At 47.4% G+C, this 26,229-nt stretch overlaps 1 protein-coding gene across 1 annotated transcript in view; it reads left to right on the forward strand.

The window, feature by feature from the left end:
* Nucleotides 1-26,229, forward strand: part of UVRAG (UV radiation resistance associated) — a 92,560-nt gene that overhangs the window by 33,116 nt on the left and 33,215 nt on the right. The window contains exons 8-11 of the mRNA XM_078876158.1: nucleotides 2,018-2,144; nucleotides 4,537-4,621; nucleotides 8,647-8,734; nucleotides 12,346-12,406. Coding sequence (XP_078732284.1) covers nucleotides 2,018-2,144; nucleotides 4,537-4,621; nucleotides 8,647-8,734; nucleotides 12,346-12,406 — 361 coding nt within the window. The remainder of the gene's footprint in view (nucleotides 1-2,017; nucleotides 2,145-4,536; nucleotides 4,622-8,646; nucleotides 8,735-12,345; nucleotides 12,407-26,229) is intronic.

The following is a 26,229-nucleotide window of genomic DNA, read 5'->3' on the forward strand; positions in this document are numbered from 1 at the left end:
TTTGGCGCACTGATTGGGTACTCTTGGCGTGCACGCCACCGGTTCTCCGTGCGGCTTGACGAGCTGCCCAGCAAACTGCTGTCCGCAATGCGTGGGAACTGACCAGGAGGTGGAACGAGAAGGGTGGTTGAACACGTATGACGTGACAACCACGCAAACACGTGTTTTGGATATCGAGTTATGATAGCGAAACGCAAGGAGATTAAAGTATTTTTAGCTCGTGCGTGTATCTGTTTGTGTGTGTGTATATTAAGACAAAGCAGTGGCGCGATGGTTCGCTCGCTGAACTCTGAACCCAAGAACCTGAGGTTGATTACCAGCCGCGGCTCACACGTCAGTGGCGAGTGTTATCGGAACTGGTTCTGAGCCTCCCCCTAGCTCGACTCGGCCGGAACACGCGCATCCATGCTGCGTGTGTACATTAGCACTGGGGAGACATGCATGCAGGGCATGCTGCTGACCTCACCACTGCCCCTTGCTTCATGAAACCTTTAATCGTTGCTCACTAACAGCAGCAGTTTGTTAAGGAAGCAACAATCTATAAAGGGTGTGCAATTATTTTTTTATACGTAAATACATTTGTCGGGAATGGCGGCACTGAGATTAACGCAGTGATTCACAAGAGGTTGATTTGCAGGTGTGTTATCTGGACCGGTCCCAAGGCTCCCTTGTTTCAACGTATTTACCTTATGCAGTGTGTTAACATCGGTACTGGGGAGTAAAATGGGGCTGGGCGTGGTTTTGACGACACTGCCCCATCGTGCATCGTGTTGGCCTTTATAGGTGCTTGCTCAAAAGTCTATCGTCATGCAGTAAAACCTTGGATCGCGAGTAACTTGGTCTCGGAGTGTTTTGCAAGATGAGCAAACATTTTCAACAAATATTAATTTGATAAACGAGCGAGGTCTTGCAATACGAGTAGTACGTGTACACGCTTTGTCTGCCGAGCGTCACGTGATCACAACTGATGTACCAGTGCTTTGATATACGAGTGCTTTGGATTACAAACACGTTTCCGGAACGGATTATGCTCGCAATCCAAGGTTTGACTGTATATTGCGATTATCCTTCATTGTATTTAAGTGCATGGGCACAGTGATTTCACATTGCCTCTGCGAACCCGGCGACCAAAGTTCCATCCCAGGCCATGGATTATGTCACTGGCAAGTCGTATCTGAGCCTGACCTGGATTTCCCTCGCATTGAAGCGACACAATATCTGGTGTGTAATGTCAACATCAGCAAAAGGCGACCAGGTGTGTTGTGCTGGCAAAACAAACTCCCTCTCGCACTCTGCCAGCCTTAATGGGTGTTCGACAACAATACTTGCGTCAACAGCTTGTCTAGCTAGCTATACACGTCATCTATGTCTGTTTGCACGTGTATCTGTGTGTTTATCTGCTACCGGTTCTGCACCTCCACTAGATTGACTTGGCCTCAAATGAGTACCTGGCATGATTTGTAAATATTGGCACTAGGGAGATAAAGGTGGCCGGCCGTGGATCATCCACTCCCTCATTTACCTTGCTGGCCCTAACAGCACTTGCCACAAGAGTCTGTTAATGCTATATGGGAGATCTTTGTCTTTGCTTCAGAAAGTGCACCTAGCCTGCCACAAGCGCTGTGGCGACGTCACCGCCACTTAGTGGCGAATAGCAGCTGTTGCTTTTTTCTGGGCATGTGATTTGGGTGTTAATGTGTATGCAAGTTTCTTTGTCTCTGCATGTATGTATGTTTCTGTGTGTAAGTGTGTGTGTGTGTTTATGTCCCTGTGTGACAGCCCTTGCCCCAACATGCTGTATGGCTATAGAACACTCTTTGCTTGTACAGTGTGTGTCTGTGTGTTTTTCTATACCCAGGTGTCTGGGTATAGAACAATCTATACAATCTATAACCCTTACCCAATCCACTGCTGTATAAAGACCTCCACCATGTCGATCAAGGAGTTCGTTTGACCATACTTCACCGTTGTGGTAATAAGAATGTGTCTGTGTGTCTTTGTCTGCCTGTGACCGCAGCTGAAAGACCGTGAGCAGCTGCAGATCGGGATCTCCATGCTGCACTCGGAGCTGAAGCGACAGCGACAGGCCTTGGAGAAGCAGACAGATTTGCTGCTGCACACGCAGATGGAACTCGCGCACCGAGGTCCGCATGACCAGAGGCACGCGGTTGGGGGGTCATACTGACCCCATAGCTGAAGCATCGGAAACATTACAATCGGCCCAATACCTCGCTTGCACTGTAGAACCAAACCTGACCCGCGCCGGGCACGGGTCAGGTTTTGTTTTTCCACTCGAGAAGCCGAGCCGTGCTGCCGACGTCGAGACGGAGTTTTATGCTCGTACATTTAATAACGGCGACGGCTTTCCGACGGCAGAAAGCAACGGCTTCATTGTCGGCCGAATAAAAAATAAAATTGCCAAACACGCAGGGGCAGAATCCTCCTGAATGAGGGTCTTGAGTCTCAGCGTGGACTTCCTGCGTCAATGAAAAAATAATAATGTTATAATAAATATGTGATTGAGCGTAATTTAAATTGATTATTGAAATGAGATGAGCTTACAAGTAATTGTTGGCAATGTTGATTTGAACGCTGCGTAACGATGACTTTTCCCTTGCAATTGTTTCACCCTTGCTGTTTGGTTTTGTTAATCCGTGCATTTGTTTGTGTTTTTCATAATTAAATGAGTGCTCGCCTAGAGAAAAAGTGCGTTCTTTGCAATTGAAACATCTCCGTTCAGCGAGCAAAGAGGGAAAACAAACCGTACAGAAAACATGTTCACTGCCACGCAAGTGGGAATTGGGCACCGGGTCACACAATTTGACCCAGAAAAATTAGGAAATTAAGTAACGTTGAAAATGCTGATATATATATGTACGTTTTCTCTTAAAGCTGATGAGGATAAAGTTGTGGTTTTACCATACTTCACTCGAATATCTGATTAATCTCAATGTGGATAAGTGCAAATTATTACGAATGTTGTGTGCGCCTTGTCCTCAGTTGAGGTACTGTGCTTACTTTGGCGTCGAGCCATCTGCGCCGTTCATGTCTTCGTTAAATTACCTGTGATTAGCGAGACTTTCTCAGAAGTTAAAACTTCATTTTAGCAACAAGAAAAATAATGCTGTAACAAAGTAAAGGGGCAACATTTGGGCCAGGCGAGGTCGGTAATAAATTCAAATTATTCCAAAGTAATACTGCAATAGAAAATGGTCATTACATTTATTTGAAATTCAAGATGCAATGCATCATTGTATTTACTACTTTATAAATCAGCACCCATTCGGTGCAGCCATATTGCAATTTTTTTTGAGCGATTTTAGGTTTATTTTAGATCATGTTTCAATTTTAACTTGATTATCGATGCTGAACCTCCTGTGAAATTTCACAGAGTAAAAAAACCGCCCCACCGTAAAACAAATCCAATCGGTCACAAGTTTGCTGATTCTCCACCTCAGTTGGGGGGGTTGAATCAGCACTCTGATTGCCAATAAACTGAATACTGCTTTGTGGGAACCTTTTCTTATGGATGGACTGACCCCAATCATGGGAATGTGGAATCTACCACCGCTGTCTCACGGTCATTTGTCGTTGTCATTTCCTTTGCGATCCTCGCTCCTCGCCAAGTCTTTGTGTGTGATTTCGATTTAATGCTTTCGTGACTGCAGGGATTCATCTTCTTGGTTCTTTCGGTAAAGTCACTTCTACGTGACTTATAAATATCTGTATGCTGAGGGTGGAGTGTTGGCGCAGTGGTTAATGCAATGCATTGTGGACCCAGCAAACATAAGCCACTTCGTTGAGCTATCATTATTGATAGCCAGGTCGCCTCTGAATAATAAGCTAATAGCTCAGTGGGCATTACCTGGTAAGGTATAAATAGTTTAGCTTTATTTGTATACATTTTAACAGTGAGTTGTTTACCTTTCCTATACTTTGCACTCCGATCGTGTCTTTTTTACTGTTCGTTGTAACATTCTGACCCGCCCAAAGTGCTTTATAGCTCATGGGATTCCTCCAGGATGAAGAAATATTCTGATCCTGACCTGAGCTTCGACTCCCAGCCATTGGTTAACCTCAGTGGGAAGTGATACTTCGACCGATCCTAAGTCCCCTCTTCGCCAGCCCGCACTGACCAGTGTGGAGAAGTATGGCCAGGCAACTCCCATGACACACGTGGGTGTAGTGAAAGGCATTAGTCCAGCAGTGGATTGACAGTGAGTTTGTAAATTATATAACTTTATTTATACATCCGCACAATTTGCGCGTCCGCTTGCCGTCGCTTAAATTAACTGGGCTGCAATTTAGAACGTATGGCTCTAATTGTTCTAAACCAAACCACAGTTGTGTTTTTTTTTTAATTTCTCTACAGCTTTGCCAGAAAGCATTTATTTTATTAGCATTATTTTGAAAACGATTAGAATTTTTTTTCTTCCAGCGGATGAGTGGCTTTTAAAATACGCTAATGATAAAACGGTGCTGGGAAACCGCAGGGCTGATTGATCTCATTCTGTTTTTTTCCCCTATGGCGTGCAGCGGAAGAACTGGAGAAGAAAAGGGAATGTCTGAAGCAAGAGTGGGAGACTGTGCAGAAAAAAAGACGAAGGCAAGAAAACAAGAGGTACTCTCATCACATTTCAAGTTCAAGTTCATGTATTAGGTATAGCCCTGTGAGCCATTCGGCTCTTGAATCGGGTGCAACCGCAACAAACAAAAAACAAAAACATGAACAAAAAAACATCTTAGAGTGAATATGTGACTGAGTGCAAACAGAAAATCCAAGAAAAGACAGCAAAATATTGCAGAAAAAAACACCGTACACCAACGCTGTGTGCAAAAATCCCAGTGGGATGCAAGTCAAACAACCAACAACAACCACAAGACAACTTAGATTAAAGCCATCAGTCTAACTCTGTACTACAACAAACATGGCTAAACCAATACACTTTTTGAAATCACCAAAATAAAGCCATGAAACCTTAAACCATAAAAGCCATAAATTAATGAACGAACGAACGGGCGTTTTTTTTATTGCGCTCAATCGCGGAACGAAACAATCTCGGAGCGCAGAGCCCCCCCTATTCGCTTCTGTCCCTGTGCGGCACGCAGTGACTCCGTATCCGGCACCGACGATGGGGGCATTAGTCTGCCAGTAGGGGACAAAGATTGCTATTATGCGAGTCGTTTGTGAGAGCTTTTTTATCGTTGGAAATTTGGGCCGAGGTCGACACTCTGTGTGTTTTTAGTTATGGTTAGGGGGGGGGGGGGGACAGAATAACCTGGAAGGAAACTCACGTGGAACAGCAGGAGAACATACAAAATCCGCACGGAGATATGCCCGAGTCTAGGAATCGAACCCAGACGCTTCTTGCTGCGAGGCACAAGTGTTATCACCGCACGCCATCCTGCTGTTTCGAATTCCAAAGCCAGTCTATTAAAAGAACAAGCACTGCTGATTTTCCGTGAAGTGGTGTGCTTTTTATCCATCCTGGAGATCCTTATACATCGTGTCACCGACTCTGCTCCCAAACGGTATTTGAACTCGCCAACCTTTTTGATTTGTGGGTCAAGCGCTGTAACCACAGCACATCCTGGCCAGATCCTTGGTCCATAGCGTGGCAACAATAGCAATGACGACCCATAAAAATGATTGGGCGGCCGCGACAGGAATTGACGAACAAGAGCCCTTGGTGAGGAGAAACGTGACGATCACAATGCATCGCGGCCAACCATTATTATTCCTTTCATTCAGTTTAGTTTGTTGGGTACTTATTTATTTATTTTCACCCAGCTTCTGTGATTTGAGACTTTTTTTTTCCTTCTTTCCGGCACGCCGACTTTCCCCCGCGCCGGCTGTCTGTGGCGTCGGCATGTGAGAGAGCACGGCCTGCGATCTCCGTGTCAGATTGCATCAGCGCAAGGAAGGCCCGGCGTGAGCCTTTAAGATTTTTTTTCATTTAAAAAAAAATTCCACCACCAACCCCCCACCAACCCCCCACCAACCCCCCACCAACCCCCCCTTGTCTCCGCGCGAACAGACGCTCGGGTTACAATCACAGCGAGGCTCGCGCGTGGTTTAATTGGCTGCAGGCGTTGTCGAACGTCGATCCACAGCAAGGGGAGGAAACAAGGAAATACTACGCGATCACAGCAACGACCCCGACGCGCTCGTCCAAATCTCTTTCGGTTTTTTGACGTGTTTGCTTTTCTTGTTATGGTTTAGTTTTTCCCAGTCGTATTCCAATTTCGCTCTCGGTCGCCGGGCAGAAGACATTTCCATTCGGAATTCTCACAGAGATCGGTGTGTGTATGTATATATGTACGTATGCTGAACTTCTTTTGCACCGTACGTAACCAATCATGATAATCGGAGATGCGGGGGAATGACAACAAAATAGACATACACACAAAAAGTGTACTATACTTAACTTTTTTTTGTTTACCAACTAAGGCTCTTTTTAATAAGTGACCTGGCCACAAATGATAGCTCAACAAAGTGGCTTGTCACGTGGGAATTTATTACAACCAAATTCTTTAAAGGAATGTTTCTAAATGTGGAGGGAAAAACCGGAGGACTCGGAGAACAATCCACGCGACCACGGGGAGAACATGCAAACTCCAAATATACAACAGGCGTCAGGGTCGGGATAGAATCTACAACCTCCTGTATACCAGGCGAGGTAGTTAACATCTCGCCACCGTGTCGCCCGACATCTTGCCACCATTGCATCTAAAAATAGCTCTGAAAAAATGACGTTCCAATGCTTGTGAATTCTGATCAGTAGTCTTTTTTTGTGTGCCCTGAAAAGGGTGTCTTGCATGGCAGTCAAACTGAAATTAGTTGTCTTCGGGATTTAAATTATCTGAAGTTTAGGGCAAACCGGATGAAGCCCCATGAACATTCTCGCTTGGGCCCACGTTTGAACGCCGCATCTCGGCGTTCATGCCGAGACGCGGCGCTCCCACGTGGCGTTACGCCGAGAGCCGCCACCCACCCAGTCATCCGCCACCGCCTCAAAAACATCTTTCACATTTCTTTCCTCGCAGACGTCGCTGGCATTAAAGATCCCCACTTTTATGCAACGGTGCAGCAGCGCAGTTGCCAGCGGGTTTTTTGCGACAGAGTGTCGTATCTTAAGAACGGAAAGTATGCTAAATTTATCCAGCCTGTGGAAGCGTTTGATGTTTGAAGGTTTTATGCAACATTGTTTTGAAACAAATGTTTTTTATCTGGTAGGAGCAATTTTGAAGTCTCCGTTTTAATTACAATGTTTTCATTCAAGCGCAGGAAAAGCATACCTTATGTCTCATGTCACTATTCATTGGAAGGTTGGCCAAGCTGCACTGTGTGAGCAACAAGGACTAGGTTTGAAGATCTTTGGCAAAGAACATTTCTGGCCATTTTTAGTTTTTACACCGAGACCTGCCAAGCTGAAATCCAACATCAGTTTGTTGTTTTTATTTTCTCATTTATTGTTTTTATGACGCGACCTTTTAAATTGGACTTTAAGCTACTGGGGAAAGGTTGTGTTTATCTGTAGCTTTGGGGAAAGTAAAAAAAATCTATTTAGACGGCAATGAAATAGATTACAAAAGTAAACGGATGATCAAACCATCTTCAATTTACCTTACGATATCAGCACCACTTAGTGTCTCCGGTGTGTGTTTATGTTGCCAAGTTGTTTTATGGTTTTTGTAAAGTTTTGTTTGCTGTTCTTTTATATTTACATTTCAAAATATACTGAATGTAATCTGGATATCTTGAAAGTTCCCAAAACACAAACATCACATAAACCAGCTTCATACATTGCCACGTGACATTTTTTGTCTGGAATCCCGGTTTGTGATTTATGACACAATCTCACATGTGAAGGGTATTATACCCAGCAATACAACAGCATCTGCTATGCGCATATGAGAGGAATTATGTGTAGCTGAAACTAGTCCCAGCCCCCTTAGGTCTACTCAGCCTAAAAATACTGCCTTCGCTTCGTCGTATTAACCACCTTTACCAATAATAATAATGATTACATTTCGATTTAAAGCTTTCGTGACTGCAGGGATTCTGGTGATCTCCCATTTAAGTGTGAACCAGACTCGGACCTGCTTATCTTCCGAGATCGGATAAGGTCGGGCGCATCGATGGTGATTTGGTTCGTGGGAAAAAGTTCCAATAATTCTCTCCGACGTGGATTGGAGACGAAGGGAGAATAAACGGCCCTTCGATGTTACGTGTGAAACTTTCCACTGATGCAGCGATGTGGTTACGAACATCGGGCCTGGGGAGAGACAAAGGTGGTCGGGAAAGTGTCGTGCTGGCCACACCACCAGCCTTCCTTGTCTCGCTAGCTCTCGGGATGCTCACGAACAGCGACGAATTCCGGCAACGTTCGTGCTCTGTTCCTCTATGCGCACAGCACCGTTGACGGGTAGCGTGTGTAGCCAGCACAGGCCCTCCGCTGAGTTGACTCGAACCACATGAGCACCTGTTGCGGTGGGCACGTCACATGAACGCCAATGTCTTGCCGGAGTATAAACAGGCGGCGGCATGGTCTCCGCATCTCGTGTGCCGCGCCAGCTTTAATAGGCGCTCACTAACAGAGGGTTGTTCTTTTTTCCGTTCATTTGTGTTTTGTTATTTCCAAGGTCCATGCTGCAGAAAACCAACGCGCAGCTCACCGTGCGCAGACGGCAGATATTTTCCGAGCTCGCTTTCATCTACCCCATCGCTGCGGTGAGTGACACACTAGCTGCTGCACAGAGCGCTTTATTAAACCGTGGCTCTCCTTGCGCACGTGCGGTGCACGGTCTGCGGCAAGCGCGGCGTGCGCAAGCGTGTCTGCGTTCTGCATACGTGTGTGTGTGTGTGCGTACGGTAGTGGTGTGGGGGGCGGTAGTGTAGCTGTTAGTGCCCGCTGCGCTACAAACCCGGCGACCCGAGATCGATGCCCACTCACGGCCAACACCAGTGACGATTATCTGAACCGGTCCTGGGCCTCCCCGAGGTCGACTCAGCCTCAAATCAGTACCTGTTGCGATGTGTTAACATCGACACTGGGGAGACAAAGGCGGCCGGGCGTGGTGCTGGCCACCCACCCCCCCTCTTGTGCTGTGCTGGCCTTCATAGGTGGTCACTAATAGCACTTGTCCCAAAAGTCTGTTAAGGCTATATGTGGATCTTTGTCTTTGTTTGGTGTGGTGAGTGGTAGTGTAGCGGTTAGTGCCTGCTGCACTACGAACCTGGCGACCCGAGTTCGATTCCCACTCACGTCTTAACACCAGTGACCATTATCTCTTCGCGTCCCCAAGGTCGACTCAGCCTTAAATGAGTACCATGCTGCATTGCGTAAACATCGCCACTGGAGAGACAATGACGGCCGTTTCAGGCGTGATTCCAGCCGCATCACACTCCCCATGCACGATGAAGACTTTAATAGGAGCTCGCTAAAATAATCTGAATATTTATACTGGAGAAATCCGTTGAGCTATAAAGTTATTTTTCACACATGTCCAGTAGGGGTGGTAAAAATAATACCAACCAATGATAGTAGTACAAGAAATATGACTCAAACAGATGCAAATTAAACTAAACCATTCAGAAGCAACCTAGCCACAAATGATAGCTCAACAAAGTGGCTTATCATTTGGACATTTATAGCAGCAAAATAACATAAATAATCTCAATGCATGATTATAAAAAGCACGTTCCCACCCTATACAGCATACAGAGGGACTCTTTGCATTTGATTTCTCAGCGTGTGTGTATCACGAAGTGCCTGAGGGTGCATCTGTGTGTGAGAAGGGGGAAGAGCGATGCTAAGGGCCAATGAGCGCAGCGTCTGGCGGATAAAACACAGGTGACCTTGTGGGGCGGTGGGAGGGGGGTGTTGGTTTTGCATTTGCCATTCAGGCGGTCAGTCCAAAGCCACCTGGGTTACATCCTGTGACCGCCTACGAGTTAACGTTTAACACCGCGTACATCTTTCTAGATTTGAAGCTTTCGTGACTGCGAGGATTCATACTCTTAGGTTTTTTTCGGTAAAGTCACGTGGGTGAAAAATAAAATAAAAAATTACTAAAAGTAGAAATAAAATAATAAATCACGACGTTTCGGAGGCAACACAAGTCTCCGTCATCAGGTGGGACCGTCACAGCTAGATTTACTGTTGTGTTGCCTCTGAAACGTCGTGATTTTTTTATTTTATTTCTATTATTACTTTTAGTAATTTGTAATTGTATTTTTTACCTACGTGACTTTACCGAAAAAACCTAAGAGTACTGCGTACATCATCAAAGTGCACCCAGCTTGGCTGAGTACGTTGTTCGTTCTAGATTTGAAGCTTTCGTGACTGCAAGGATTCATATTCTTAGGTTTTTTCGGTAAAGTCACGTAGGTAAAAAATTTAAATTAATAAAAGTAAAATAAAATAAAAATCACGACGTTGCCTCCGAAACGTCGTGATTTTTATTTTGTTTCACTTTTATTAATTTTTATTTTTTACCTACGTGACTTTACCGAAAAAACCTAAGAATACGTTGTTCGTGTCATCGCCACTTCCTGCTGAATGGGGGGGCGGTTGTTTTTGTTCAGTGGTTCGTACACTGAGGCTCTGATCTTGGGTGACCTCGGTTCTATCTCTCGCGGCAAGACATCGCCATCGGTGGTGGGCATCTCCTGAATCGAGTCGGCCCGTAAAATAACCACTTTCTGTTGCATTTTTTTTTTCATGAACGTCACCCCTTAGGATTACGGTGGTGACGAGTCGGCTAGGCATGCGCTTGTGGTGCTTAAACAATTTCCAGCCTCCCCCTTGTGTGCCACATCCGGCCGGTTTTTTTGCGATTTGGCGGTGGCAACAAAGCGTCCCCAAGTGTTGCATCATTGCCTGGTCGACCCTCAATCTGTAATCATTGACTGTGATTAAAAAAACGCTTTTGGATATTAAGCTGAGATGTTCCTACCCCTGAATCGTAAAAACGGGCGAGTGTGAATCCACCTGGTCTTTATAACCCCCTTTTCTCAACATTTCACCGTTCATTGTTCGTTTACAGGCGGGCGTGATTAATGATTTGTCATGAATAGACTTTCACACGTGATACGTATTGCCGACGTAGTATTCTTTTTCGCCACACTGTCTAACCACGTAAAAATAAAATCGATTAAATACCAGTTTTGCAATGGATATCTATGTTGAACAGTAATCATATTTACTGTTTACCAAAATCAAAAATCTTTATTTAGACTGGAGGAATCGGATGAGTTGTGTTTTTCACACAGATGTCCAAAAAAATTAAGTTACAACGACAAACAGTACAAGAGGAGAGAAAACGAATGACTGGAGTGAAAAAAATTAAGAAATCGGTAAGAAAGTCACGAAAAATAAATGTTTTTAAAAATAAATCTGTAAGCAAATCAGGACCAAAAAAAATAGTAAGAAATCAAAGCAAGTCACGATAAATAAATAATAAAGTATTTTACCACAAATTGCACGTAAATTCCTGCCGATTTTTGAACACTAAATGCAGGCTAGAGCAAGGCAGCAATAACTGACAATTAAGCTTAATTGAAGGAAGACACGCCTAAAAAAAAACAACTAAGTGGCTCTGGTGGACACATACCAGGGCCTGTATCTCCCGGGCTGTCCGAACAGAAGCTCGGAGCTTGACGCACGATAAACAAAAATACCACCCCAAGTCTTTAAAGATAAGGACAGGTGCCCCCCTCCTCCCCCATGCTAGCTTTGTCGTGGTGCGGCTTCAGGGTGTCTGATTTTGAAGTCCTTTTTCGTTATTAACGGAGCTTCCAACTTGTGTCAGACAGCCCCCGGGCACGCGCACACACTTGGTGTGTATCTGCAATGTGAGCGTCGTTTTGTTTCCTGGATAGTGCCTTCCTTTTAAACAACCACGCTCAAAGCGTGCAAATGCAAATACTCGTAAGGACACAATTACAGGACAAATATATACACACACAGAGATACAGGCCACACGTAGAACTCCATAAGCGGTAAAATAATGATCTTACAGCCCTTTGTCAGTACACTGCTGGATGAAGCCCTCCCCATGTCGTGCCCATCACCGGGATTGTTGGACTGTACTTCACCGTGCTGCTCAGTGCAGGTTGGTGAATGATGGGATCCGGCACAGGAGCCGGTTCAGATGTTGCTCACGGCCGATTTTTGCCCCTGGTCTGGAGTCGAACTTAGTCAATCTGCTGCTTTCAGATGATTGTGTACTAACCCACTAGTCCAATTGCCATGACTTTTCTGCAAAGCCCTGAGGTTGCATGTAGTTGTTGGATGTTCATGCGATGTCCACTGTGTGTGGTTTTTTGCTGCTGTTCAGAATGACAATGAAGAGCACTTCATCTGCCACATCAAGTTGCCCAACTCCGACAACTTCCAAGGTAGGCACGAGGCATTTCTAACGAATTGTCGTGTTTTTGTGTCGCAATTTGATTCACGAATCGGATGTCTATTACCTTGAGATGCATGGAGATTTTATGGTGACCATGAACCAGGTAAGGCCCATTGAGCTGTATAGCTCTGTTTTCAGAAGCGACCTGGCCACAAATAGCTTATCATGTGGACATGTATAGCAACGAAACACTTTAAAACACGTGTTTCTAAATGTGGAGAGGACCCGGAGAAAAATGCACGCGGCCACGGGAGAACATGCAAACTCCAAATATACAGCAGGTGTCGTGGTCGAGATCGAACCCACGACTTCCTGTATACGAGGCGAGGTAGTTAACATCTCGCCACCGCGGCACCAATCACTTACAATATCTCATCACATCACCGTCGGCCATGATCTAGCCACTGCTGGTTAAAGAGCCACTCAAGCTGTCCCCATGTCTCGCAGACCTGCGATGTTAAGATGTTTACGGTTAGCAGACTACCTGTCATGATAGGCGGATGAGAGAAACAAGGGCTTTCATCATTGCAAATGAAAGAAAGACGGAAAGTGCGTAAATGAATACGGAGAAATGCGTGCTTGGGATTACCGGTGAACGAAATAGGAACGCACAGACACGGAAAAGAACATTCACAGGTTGGACATCACTCGTACATTATATTCGATTACAAAACAATCGATCCTCTTACGCACCATCCGAGGCAAGCATTGCGAGTTCAAGGATATATATATATATTTTTTATTCTACTGAATGAATCGATAAACCGTTACATGCCAAGTAAACACAGCCTCCCCGACGCCCCCACGTCGCCTTTGACGCCGTCCCCGTCACCTTTTCCACGGCGAACGACGCTAAGGGAGCAAGCAACTGTTGGCAACGTCCACGGCAAACGTCACCTCCAAACCGCGTCCGCAACTCGCCAGCAAACCGTCTCCCGCCCTCGAAAAGCGGCAAGGGAATCCCGCTTTGCGAACGTGTTTTTTTTTTGTAAGAATGCACACATTTTTTTCCCTCTTCTCTCTATTTAACTATTTTTTGTTGTTAATTCACTTGCACGCACGTGCCGGCGCGCGTTTGCCTTCGCTCCACGGTGACCCCCGCTCGCTTGACGCGTTGCAGCCGCGGTCAGCCAACTCTGGGCACAGGCGGAGGGAGTAGTATGCCCACCCGCCCGCCCGCCCCCCCCCCCCTTGCTACACTGGGTGAGCAGTCGTCCTTCTCCTCCGTGTTTGTATGGACGCGCTCGTTAACGACGCAACAGAACCTGAGAACGCATGGATTGGAGAACGTACGCACGTACGTAAACAAGTTGAATAGACGAGACTGATTGTTGAGAAAAGCAAGTGGGCTTGGGTAAGACGCATCGTTTCCAACGGATGATGGCCGGTGGTCAAGTCCAACGACGGAGTGGCAGCCGAAGGAGATGAACACGCTCGAGAGTACGTTCACTGCAAGAGATGGAGCGATGCAATTGGGCGGTGTGCAGTCGCTCGACGGATCGTTTGTTGCGTCCTGAAACTGTCAGAGACCGCGATGGCTTGGGGATATATTCATCCGGCAGTAGACAGATCATAACCGATGGTGTTGAGAGCCTACTCGGGCATAGTCTCTTTTGCAGTGAAGGCCTGAAATCAAAACAAACAATGTAAATGTGCAAGGACGGTCTGTGTACAAGAATGAGCAACGCGATCTTGAAGTCGACTGTGACGATCAAAAAAATGTCCAAACCTAAATATAATTAGGTCATTCAAGGTGCAGTATTTCTATTTTCGTAAATGTGACAAATACTTTCACAGCCCCTTATACATTCTCTGCCGGATGACGACCTCCCGCGTGCCGTGTCGTTCATCAAAGTTCGACCAAACTTCGCGCCGTTTGTCATCGCGTGTTGTTGACGGCCGACGAGTGGAGAACTCGGGCGGCGGTGGGGGACAAAACCGGTTCAGATATCACTCGCCACTCACGTTAGCCGTGGCTGGAAATCAAGCGCAAGTCGCCCGCCTGTCGGGGTCATTGTGTCGTGCGTGCCAACCAGCATGCCCCCCGTGTTATTGCCAGTTAACCCGATATTGTACATGTTCGCAGAGGAGGCAGTGTTACACAATGCATGCCATCAGGTACGGCGCAGACAATCACTGCCAACCCCCTTAGAGCCATGCATTCCACACAAATTGCAAAGTTTCATTGCTCCTGATAAAAACACTGCCCGCCACCCACCCACCCACTGCTGCCATGCTTCAGGAAGGATGACGCCAGCCATCTCCAACATTGGGTCGGAGTATATAATGTTTTCTCCATTCCATGGCTGAAGGTGTTGACTCGTTAGCTGTGCCTGTAACGCGGGGGGGGGGGGGGGCGGCACGATACATCTCGTAGCAAAGTTCTAATAAGGATAGGGGTTTGATTGAACCCATCATCTCTTCGGGGTTAATAACAGTACCGTATTGTCGAAAATCGTTGGCCTGCTCTTGCCATAGATATGTGGAATTTCCACCACTGGGTTCAAGGCCATCAATGGAGATTAGCACAACAACTCGCTAGTTTGAACACCGGCACACTTTAACATTTGTGCACAAAGCAGTGTTCCTTATTTATATTCTATCAAGAGTTTAGATTTCGGCTCTATCAAGTGTTTAATTTTCTCGTGAGTTCTGTTTTTACACAATGGATTGTCTGTAAGTGTGTTGTGTGGTATTTGTGAGGGTTTTTATTTTCCATTTGTCGCTTCGTTGTGTATTCTACATTTGTACGTTCTACTTTCCAGGCGATCTGTGCTGCATTGCGTGTTTATGTTTAGCGGCATTTTTCTTACCGTCATGTGTTTTTGACTCTATATCACTTTTTACATTTTGTTACGTGTTTAAAGTGTGTATTTCCCTGACATTTGTAGTTGGAAAAAAAGTCTTACATTTTTTTTCCCCCCTCCTATGTTTCCTCTCCCGTTTTGTTTATTTGCGTTTCGTTAACCTTTGACCCCACTCGTTGGTTTTTCTCCGCTTAAAATATTTCGTCTAATTATTTTTGACCGTTCCTTTCATCTCCTCCATTTCTCTTTTCGTTTCTTTTCATCCCCTCCTCGCCCCTCCCCCACCGCATGTCACATTTCTTTATTTATTTACACACATTCTATTTTTTTCTTTCTTTTTTGGCCGGGGAAGTTTCACGTCATGTTGCATTGGGAGACTCTGCATACGAGGCTGCACAGACGCGCGCACTCACACGTCGGGAGCGCGTATTCACGCTGCCAAAACCACGCTTTTGACCTGGGGGGGGGGAGCGGGGAGGAAAGGAGGGGGGTGGAGGTTTGAATGGGGGGCGGTGGGGAGGGGGGGTGTGGTAGGGAAGGGGCGATCGACCCGGAGTTGTGTAGGGGGGTGGGTTGTATGGATTTTGGGATTGGGGGGCACAGGGGCGTGGGTGAGAGGGTAGGGGGAGATGGTAGGGGGAGTGGAGCGGGAGAGGAAGTGGCGAGAGAGAGAGTGGGGGAAGCAAGGCCTGCGTCCTCCTCCTCCAGTGCGTCGTCTAAATATACCGCCTGACATTATGAGCGGCGCCTTCCGACGGTGAGGACTTGTTGCGTGCGCCCATCGTGCTCCGAAACGGACGCGATGCCGTTCGGTCCGAGCGACGGACTAGGCCGGCGGTGGGCTGTGCGTTTTGGGCAAGGCCGATCTGCGCAAGGTTGACCCTCCAGCAATCGATGGCATTTCTGTATGCGTCAGTCGGAGTTGGGAGGTTTTACAAACCTTGATAGATAATTCTGCTCCGGAAGATGGATGGCATGGATGCCCTTAGTGCGTAAATAAAACCCAGAAAGAAGTTGTATTGGGGAGGAAAAATCAGACTCGTGCAGTGCGAAAATCCTATATGTGGCGAGAACGATCATACTAATAATATTATACAGTTCTTTATATGGCAACTGCTGGATTAAGGCATCCTCAGGCAATATCAGGCATGAGGTTTGTTTGACCATACTTCACCACGCTTAATGGTGCGGGTTCGTGAAGATTAGTTGGCCCAGATGCGATTGAGATATCACTCACCACTGATTTTAACCATGACCAGGAATCGAACTCGGGGTCACCAGGTGTAGCGTATAGTTCACTAACCACTACACCACGATGAATTTCTCATCAAATTATTATAAAAATAATTTCACGTTGCAACATGTACTTTGTTCACTCGCCGTCAAAGAGAGAGAACGAAGAACCATAGCCGCAGCCAGGCGCTCAGCCGGTGCCAAATTCCCCCTTTCCCAAGCTCTGGGGTCCTACATATATATTAAGGTGATATCGGCCAATAAAGAGTGTTTATATGTAGTAGGAAACTGGACCACCCAGAGGAAACCCACACGTGCGAGGGGGAAACACGCTATACTGGACAGATAGAACGGGTGGAGTCCACATTTTGCTGTGCAAGAAGGGAGTTTCACAACGTCTGTGCGGTGATCCACCAACCTCCTTCACTCCCCGCCTCCTCCACACGGTGCTGGATTACAGGCCACGTGCATGGCCACCACCTCCGACCGGCTTATTGACCCTCATTGTCCTTCGCTCGTTGCTTTGCAGCGATCTGGCACCCCCCCCCCCAACCTCCATCTCGGCACACATGCCGCCTGTCGTGGGAATCGCGGGGAGATAAAAAGTAAATTTATAATTTACCGCAATCGTGCGAGCGTTTGTTCCGGGACACACTTGTCCGTCCGTTCATCGGCGGCAGCGGCGGGCCGCGTCGACAGAAAGCAATTTGTTGATTTTTGAGGACATCCGGCCGGCGTTTGTTTACCCGCGCGCGCGTTCCCAGCTCGAGGACACGGGCCGAACGCGACGCCACATGCGCCCTCCTATTTTTAGGCGGTGGCGGCCATTGCCGCCGCCGCCGCTGTTTGGGATTAAATCCCCGCGCACGGAAGTGGATTGGCGGCATGGGGGACGAGGTGACCCCGTGCGTGCGTGGGTGTGCGTGCGTGCGTGTGTGCGTGCGTGTGTGCATGCGTGCGTGCGTGCGTGTGTGCGTGCGTGCGTGCGTGTGCGTGCGTGTGCGTACGTGCGTGTGTGCGTGCGTGTGTGTGTGTGTGCGTGCGTGCGTGTGTGCGTGCGTGCGTGTGTGCGTGCGTGCGTGCGCCGGTGGCAGTTCACCAGCAAAGAGGAGTCGTGTTGCCACTGCCAGAATGTTTGTCGTAGCATTTTTGCATCTGTCGATCTCGTGCCGTGTTTACTCGAGCGATGTCGGTGCGGGCGTTCCACCGTCACGTGCGTTTTTGATGTTTAATGTAGTTTTCATCGCGGTCTCGCTTTTCTGGGAGAGCTTGGACGGCTGCGTCGGTTTCCGCCGAGTAGAAACGGCTTGCCATCGTCTGCAGAAGCCAGGCGCCAATGGTTGTTTGATATTCATTGGTCGTTTCTCCAGTGTGTGATTGATGGTGTGCATGCATGTGTGTGGTCAATGGCAGAAAAGCCTTTTCTCAAATCCGGCTTGCACATTGGATTTCAATAATGCGACACATTTGTCAATAGCACTGCCCTTAAAGAAACAAATATATAAAAGAGTACGGACGTTTCGGGCAATCGCCCGTCTTCATTGCGGAGAGGAAGGGCCGTTGCATGGAACGTTTCAAAGTGCAGAATAATCGAGGCATCATTCCGCAACAGCGGTATTTAATTTCCGTGCAAACATTTAGTAAATACTTCTCACTCATTTTGATCCAACATCTGGTCCAATTCTTTGATGATGTCCGCAGTTACACCATCTGGCCTGGGAGCTTTTCCCAATTTTTCATGTGGCGAAGGACACCAGTTGCATCTTCAAACGTTACATTAGGAGTTATTTTATTAAATCTGGTTCGGAAGATATAAAGACGTAAACATAAAGGGAGCACCATGGGGGCACGGTTTGGTGGATAGGACAAATCACAAAACTTTGCGAGCATCGAATGAGCCATACCCTGGCTCGCCAGTAGCATAGAGTCCAACAAAGTGCGGAGTAATATCATCTGTTCCTTCTGTTCAGGGATAGAGTGTTGCCCCCTCGCATGTGTGTGTGTTTTCTTCAGGTGTTCTGGGTTCATCTCACGTGTTTAAATAAACACCCACTAATTGGCTGAGAACATCTTAATATGTAGAGAACTGCAGAGCAATTGCTGTTGCCGGCTCACCGCCTGTCAGCCTTACAGCCTGGTCTGTGGTCCCTCCTCAGCGATCGCGAGATGCAATTTGCGTGAATGACGATGCTCTATGAAAGTGAATCATTAGGTTAGACGTCGGTTTTTGCCGAGGGCTGCCCCTTCTCAACGGCGATGGGAAATGAACGACGGGAAACGATTGCGGTACTCGAGAGAGCAGACTGCAAAGTTTGGCTGAAGATAAATGTGAGCACAAACTTTGTACGTGCGACAAGTTTCCAGGACAAAAGAACGTCATTGGTCGGGGGGGGGGGACACACAACCGCAAACTACAACAGGATACAAATATCACGGGTAATAGTCGATGGCAGGCCGGGATCAAAGTGATGAAATGGAGACGAGAGACGGGAAGTTGAAGTGCTTTTGGAAAATTAAATTTGATGATGAAGAGCAACATAGCAATGTTCCTCCAGAGGCAATGTTTCAATCGATGCTTATCGTCTGCTTTGGCATACAGATCGGAATCGTGGGCACTGGCAGAAGATGAAACGCAAACTGTATAACGATGGAGAGATGATGCACGGAGAGATGCATGCTGGGAATTTTACGTAGAGGCAAAGTGAGGAGACGTTATGATCCGAGGGTTAAACGCAGATCGTTGACGTTTTGACCGTCGAAGGTGAGCAGAAGTTGGCTTGGGCAAGACACGTTGCTAGGAACAGCGATGGCCAATGGACGAGACCGGTAATCGAGTGGAGGGAAGTCGTCCGTGAGGGGACGACCACAGTGGAGGTGGAGCAAAGATCTGAGCGAAAAACGCGAGCGTGGGAACGGGGTGGATCGTGTCATAGCAACGATCGTGGGGAATGGCGATAGCGTGAGAAGAGGAATTCATCCAGCAGTGGCTAGAGCATGGTTATTGATTAGCATTTAGTTATTTAAGTGTCTCGCACCCCCTGATGTTTTTGAGCAGCCTTCGGTTACAGGTGCGAGAGATCGTTGACAGTGACCGTTCCTCTGCAGATGTTGCGAGTTCGCCGCTCGTTCCAGAGGTTCGTGGTTCGAATCCAGCGTTCGCCCTGGTTAATACTGCGAGTGCATTAACCACATAAATACTACCACAAATACTACTACTACGCACTGTCTGCTTCACAGTGGGCGTTGCAGGTCCGCACACGTCATTCGCAGGAAGAGTAGGTCATTACGTGTCGGCATCGTGCTTCACGTTTGCCAGATTTGTTAAATGACCCGCAAATCACTCCAATGGAATATAACACGGAGCAATCGTTGCACATCCCCCTCCCGGTGCCGCCACTTCGAAAGCTTGGCAGGACCCTACTGAAGACGAGTCGGGAGACACTTCCATGCCTAATAATAATATAGTAATGGAGACCCTGCACTTAAATTTCGATTTAAAGCTTTCGTGACTGCAGGGATTCATCTTCTTGGTTCTTTCGGTAAAGTCACGTAGAAGGAAAATAATAAAATAATAAAAATTACATCTCACGACGTTTCGGCCACAACGCAAGCAGCCGTCTTTAGGTGGAGAACAGGTCTGTCCAGAAGGCACCTGAAGACGGCTGCTTGCGTTGTGGCCGAAACGTCATGAGATTTTATTATGTTTTATTTTTATTATTTTCCTTCTACGTGACTTTACCGAAAGAACCAAGAAGATGAAACCCTGCACTTACTCAAGTCCACTTGTCTCTGCTCTTTGAAGTGTCTTCATTGGCGTGGTACCACCACCACCATCATCACCATTAGCATGACTTCATTGTTTTGTGTTTCGCTCATGGGGGTAGAGCTGTGGAGAAGTGGTTCGTGCACTCTACTGTGAATCCGACGACCTGATGTTACGCAGAATTACTTTAAAGTATTGACATCAGCTATGGGGTAGTGTCTGCAGAAGTGTGGGGAGCGGTTAGCGCATTGCGCTACAAACCTGGCGACCCGAGTTCGATTCCCGCTCACGGTCAACACCAGTGACGATTATCTGAACCGGTTCTGGGCCCCCTTAGGTCGACTCAGCCTCAAATGAGTGCCTGGTACGGTGTGTAAACATCGCCACTGGGGAGAAAAAGGCGGCCGGGTGTGGTGCTAGCCGCCCATCCCCCTAGTGTGCCGTGCCAGCCTTCATAGGTGCTCTTTAACAGCACTTGCTCCAACTGTCTGTTAAGGCTATATGGGGGTATTTGTCTTTATATAAGACAGTACAGCAAGTTAGGTTACGAAATTATCTGTTAGCAAAGTTTTACTTGTTTTTCTCTGACAACTGCGTTTCCTTCAGGCGCTCCATTTTTTATTTCCCACACTTTAACAAAATGCGCTTGGCTGTGACCAAATCTCACTGACTGTGCCCCCCATGTTGTCATATCTCAGACGCTAAGCAGTGATTTCAGCCTGGATAACGCTCGGATAGGCGGCCACCAAAAATGCTGTAGAAAGAAGGAAGCAGCTAACCACACAAAGCAAGAGCTTCTAGAGAGAGCGTTGATACTCTGAAATGTTTCCCTCAGTAAATAGAAGAATAATAATAAGAAAACACCCTATTGTTAACCGTTATTATTTACAGAGGAAGAAGCATGTGACCGATGCGATAAAGTAACAGGAAGATTGTGAACACGGCAAGACGTGAGCAAGGCTTGTGGACCCCCGGAGCGCAAAAAAAAATACGAGCTGGAAAATAAAAAAAAATTGTGATCTTCTGCATGCGTCGCCACTGAAGCTGTGATATAATGCAGGGTGCATACGGCTTGTGTGGATTTAACTCGGAATCCCGGCAGTGCTGTTTTCACCAATTTGTTGCCACCGCGTCAGGGCATGCACGGCAGCAGCTCAAACGTTGGGCCGGGTCTTTATTTGATTATTTCTCTGACATTCCTTTTGCCACAACTTGACACGCGCACCTTGGCGTATTGCATCGACGCGCCTTTGTCGACTCGAAGTGGGGAATTTTCGTCGCGAGACTCGCCCGGTCGCCATCGTTCCAGATGAGAGGTTGGGTCTTTTGAGCAATTTGCCCTCCCAATTCTGACACCGTGTGAGCGAAATTTATTCATTTCCAGGTGTTGTTAAAAAATACGTCGCTTAGAATTAGTTAGTCATTTCGAACTGTGCCGTACAATCCTGTAGACGTTGAATGTATGTTGAACATCTTTTGCGCGGTGCGTAGAGCAACCGTGCTAATCAGAGGTGCGGGGGAAGGACCACAAACGACGGTAACCTGTGAGATGTGCCTCATATTTGAACTGCAAAGTGACTGAACGAGCAAAAAAATTAAATATTCGTCTTGCAAACAACAGCCAGAAAGGACGGAAGAAGTAGACCGGAGAATGTTTGTCGAGGGGGATCTTTCAAAGAGTTCGTCTTTAAAAATAACGAAGACTGCACACAAGTTTAGCGGCGCACGGTACAAAACCACCCCTCACGGGCCCCGGCAATCACGTGACCACCACCCCCCCCATCAAATATTTTTTTGGTCACGCAAAACTGGAACCGTGCAGCTAAATTCCTCTTCGTATTATTACGGGTGAAATTTAAATGCCGTGCGTAATACATTCGTCTTCACGCGTAAACGCCCCGGTACCTAGGCTATCTGAAGCGCTATAGCTTAGCAGGGGGTCGACGTTCCGTGCCTGCAAATTGTTTGTCCGCTGGCAAGTAACGGATGCGTTCGTTGCAAAGCTTTAAACGCTCGCTAAGTACCCGATGCCTCAACGACGCCTTCCCTTTTGTCAAGGGGGTTCTCTTCGGGTTATTTAGAAATTCTTAAACATCGCGCACCGCTGTGCTGACATACTTCAACAAGTTAAATAGTTTTCTTTCTCAAAGTTGAACGTCGAGCACAATGCTGACGGTGCGCAGAAACCCGTGCCTCTGCTCGGGCCGTATCGCAGACACCACGCGGCGTGCGTTCGCTAAACGCGCGCGATGAATTTTGCGATGTTTTGTTTATTTTTTATTGCCGCTGTTTAATGTAAGTTTTAGTTTAAGCTCATTCTTTGCTCAAACACGAGGCCGCTTAGGATCTGCGACACTGGATACATGGTGACCTTGTTTCGAGCGTCGATTGTAGAGAAAGTAAAAAGTAACTTTTACCCAAATACCACACTCTCTGTGGGTCATGGATCGTGGCATTTAAAGTGACGGAATACATTTAACAATGATGCCCAAAGAATTTAAAGAACGCGTAAAAAATATATTTCTTGACTTTTGTGACTGCAGGAATTCATACTCTTTGGGTCTTTCAGTAAAGTTACGTTGATATTGTTATTTTATCTACGTGACTTTAATGAATGACTCAAAGAGTATCAGTTGTTATTGTAATTTTTTATACAGCTACAGTACATTACAGTTAGTAATTACTTAATATGACGACACATTTTAAATACCTGCTGTGCAAATCGTATGCTATGTGAATGGTTGCGCATTGTATAGGGCACCAGTGTTTAATGACCAGGTAACCTGAGTTCGATTCCTGACCGTGGCTAACATTAATGGTGAGTGATACCTGAACCAGCTTGTAGGACCCGAAACCTATTATGTATGGGCCCGCTTGCTATTTATGATTTTACCCCGAATGCATAGAAATAGCGCTTCGTAATACGCACATAGACAGAGACACAGAGATACAAAGGTAGGGAGGACACACACAGACACAAGTACACTCACGGAGACACGGAAAATGTATTTTAGATGATTTATCATTGTACGCATAAATATATCGGATTGCACATTGTCAAATATCTACTGTTGATCGACTGAATACTCAGTGTGGACTCAATATTGCGTCGTGTGTTCAAAAATAAATTTCACATCATGGAAGTGAAAATGTGAACTCTCGCGATTTACATTCAGGATTTTAAAAAAAATATCAGCGTAGAATGTGCCTGAACATGAGACGGCGTGTTATCAGCACCAGGCCTGGCTCTCAAACGCACGAGGAGCTACCAACTGCCTCAGACTCCGCTAAACATTTACAAATTCAGATTTTTTTTAAAAATCCTCCCTCCGCGCTTTTACGGAGCCGCAACTCGGCTGACACTAACCAGCGTTTTTATTAAACAGTTTCACCTGTGCCAACATTTTATTTCCTCAACTCGCACCTGCAATAACAACAAAAAACGGTGGGGGGGGGGGGTTGAGGTGGGGGGGGAGGTTCTTGAGATCGATTTAGGAAAACAAGAATCAGCGTAGGCACGCTAACTCCTTTTCTAGCTTCGCCCTTAATTTGCAATTATTGCCGTTGGTTTTATTTTTAAACCCCCGACACACGTAAAGTACCGTGTCGGGGCAGGGGGGGCTGTTGGGGGGGGGGGTGGTTGCGTGCGGTTTGCATCGGCGTAGAAATGCTTCCGGACCCGCCGCGGCAACGGGCCGTCTTCTTCGTCGTCGTCGTCAAGGGATCTCATTTCTCGGCCGACACCGCCGCCGCCGTCGACACCGCAATTAGGCGAGCGGGGTTGGCAGGCTCCGTGGCGGCAATTTCCGCCGGCTTCACGGGGGGACGAGCAGCGGTGCGGACGCTCGCGTCATCGCGCAGAGGAACGGCGGGGGCAGGATTCAGCCGAGCGTCCCCGCGCGTGCGTGCGTGCGTGTGCGTGCGCGCGTGTGCGTGTTTGGCCTCGGAATGCACCTGGCCTGGCACAAGCACCCCGTGGTGATGTCACCGCCACTTGGTGGCGAATGGCGGCGTCTGTTGTGGTTTGACCTTCGTAGGTGCTCGCTATAACAGCACTTGCTCCAACAGTCTGTAAAGGCTATACGGGGGATCTTTGTATTTTCGGGGAGCCGTTTTCGCACCTCGCTACAAACCCACCGGCCCGAGTTTGATTTCCGCTCATGGCCAACACCAGTGAAGATTATCTGAACCTTTCCTGGGTCTTTCCTAGGTCGACTCAGCCTCAAATGAATACCTTGTGCGATCTGTAAACATCGCCAATAGGGAGACAAAGTCGGCCAGACTTGGTGCTGGCCACCCACCCCCTCGTGTGCCGTGCCGTCCTTTCATAAGTGCTAGCTACCAGCACTTGCCCTAAGCGTCGGTTTAAGGCTAAACAGGGGATCTTTGTCTTTGTGTGCGGCTCCGGAGCGCTGGCAATCAAATTCCACAATTACACCGAGCGAGCGCTCGCGCCGTTGTGGGCGTGCGGCGTTCTCCCGGGGCATGCAATGAAATCCGGATGGGGTGGGGGGGGTGGAGCTCGCTCATTAGCGAGTGATTTTGCGTGGTGGAGGCGGTGGGCGAAGAGAGGGAGAGAGGGAGCGATTTGGGATGGGCGAGGTCAGTCGGTGGCGCGAGCGATTTCACGTGCCGGGCGCGACCAGGAAGGAGGGAAAAGGACGGAGCGAGCGATTTGGCGACGAGGATCGATGACCGCCGCGCAGGGAGTGGCGTTTGCCTGATAGCAAAGGGGTGATTAGGCGACTGTGATGATGCTTTCGGAACGGAGACAGCAACAGCTGCAGTGTGGGCTCGCTGGCAATCTTTATAATAGCCAGGGTGAAACGCTTGAGATTGGCATCTCTTTTGCAAGGTGGTCCCGACAACTTTGCAGCAGTGCATCAGTTCCACGGCAAACGTCGCCGATTGTCGGCCGTTGTCTATCCACTGCTGGATGGCGTCCTCCCTCACGTGCCGCGCGGTGCAGTGCAGGCGACCATCTGTCTCACTCCAGCACCGTGAGCTGGTCTCGTCGCTCCGTCTCCACGCTGGCCGTATTCAAGGAGGCGTCCTCTCATTTGCTTGCAATTCCGTCGTGAGTCTGGCGCTCATCGTCCGGTCCTCATGTACATTAACCTCCTTCCGTTCCTCACTTAAGGCCTCACCTCCTCTCTATTGGCCATTCTCTTCCTCATCCCTCCCCTCGACCCTCCACTCCCTCCCCGTCCCTCCCCTACACTTTCGTGATCCAAAAGTCCACCCCCTCTATTGCTGTCACTCATTCCTCAATCCTTGTCGCGCGCCGCTGCCAACCAAATCATTACATTATTCTGTCACCGGTTTGTAAGCTATGGCAAGTGCCTTGAGTGAAGGTGCTCTATAGAAAGAAATGAGATATTGCAGCACTCAAAATGTCGCTATAAAATATAATAAATTCATGAAATGATTTCACGCTCTTTTTTCGTGTGTGTGAAATTCCACGTAAAATTGTACAATGCAAGTGATTTGCAGCAGTGACTCAATGGGACAGTGGTGAGTATGCTTATAATTTCTTCGTCATGTAATTGCTAACATTGTTCGAAGGCACGACCCGATTGAATTCCAACATATCGAGCATCATTCGGCGTCTATAAACCGTGCAGAATACAACTGGAGGCTTTGTGTGGCAAAACTTTGATCACTCATCGCTAACAGCTTCACATTTCCTTACAGCGACGTGAACTCATTAATCTACAAAATCAAAACCAAACCGCTTAGAAAACGCTAAATTCAGTGACCCGCTGACCCCAAACATCACTTGACGTGTGCCAGCTGGTCACAATTCGGACGTGTCGTTTGGCATTTGCAAGGAACAGATATCGGCACTGGCGGAGCCAGTGGGGGGGGGGGGGTAGCACGTGTCCTCCCAATGATCCGATTGTAATCCCTAATTTCAATCGGATCATTGGGGTTTATTAGTAATAAATTGGCATTTTGCAACCCCCACTGCCACTGTGTAGCATGTTATTACTTGCCAGGGACTCTGTG

Source organism: Lampetra fluviatilis, chromosome 43 (genome assembly GCF_964198595.1).
Source record: "Lampetra fluviatilis chromosome 43, kcLamFluv1.1, whole genome shotgun sequence".
NCBI lineage: Eukaryota > Metazoa > Chordata > Hyperoartia > Petromyzontiformes > Petromyzontidae > Lampetra > Lampetra fluviatilis.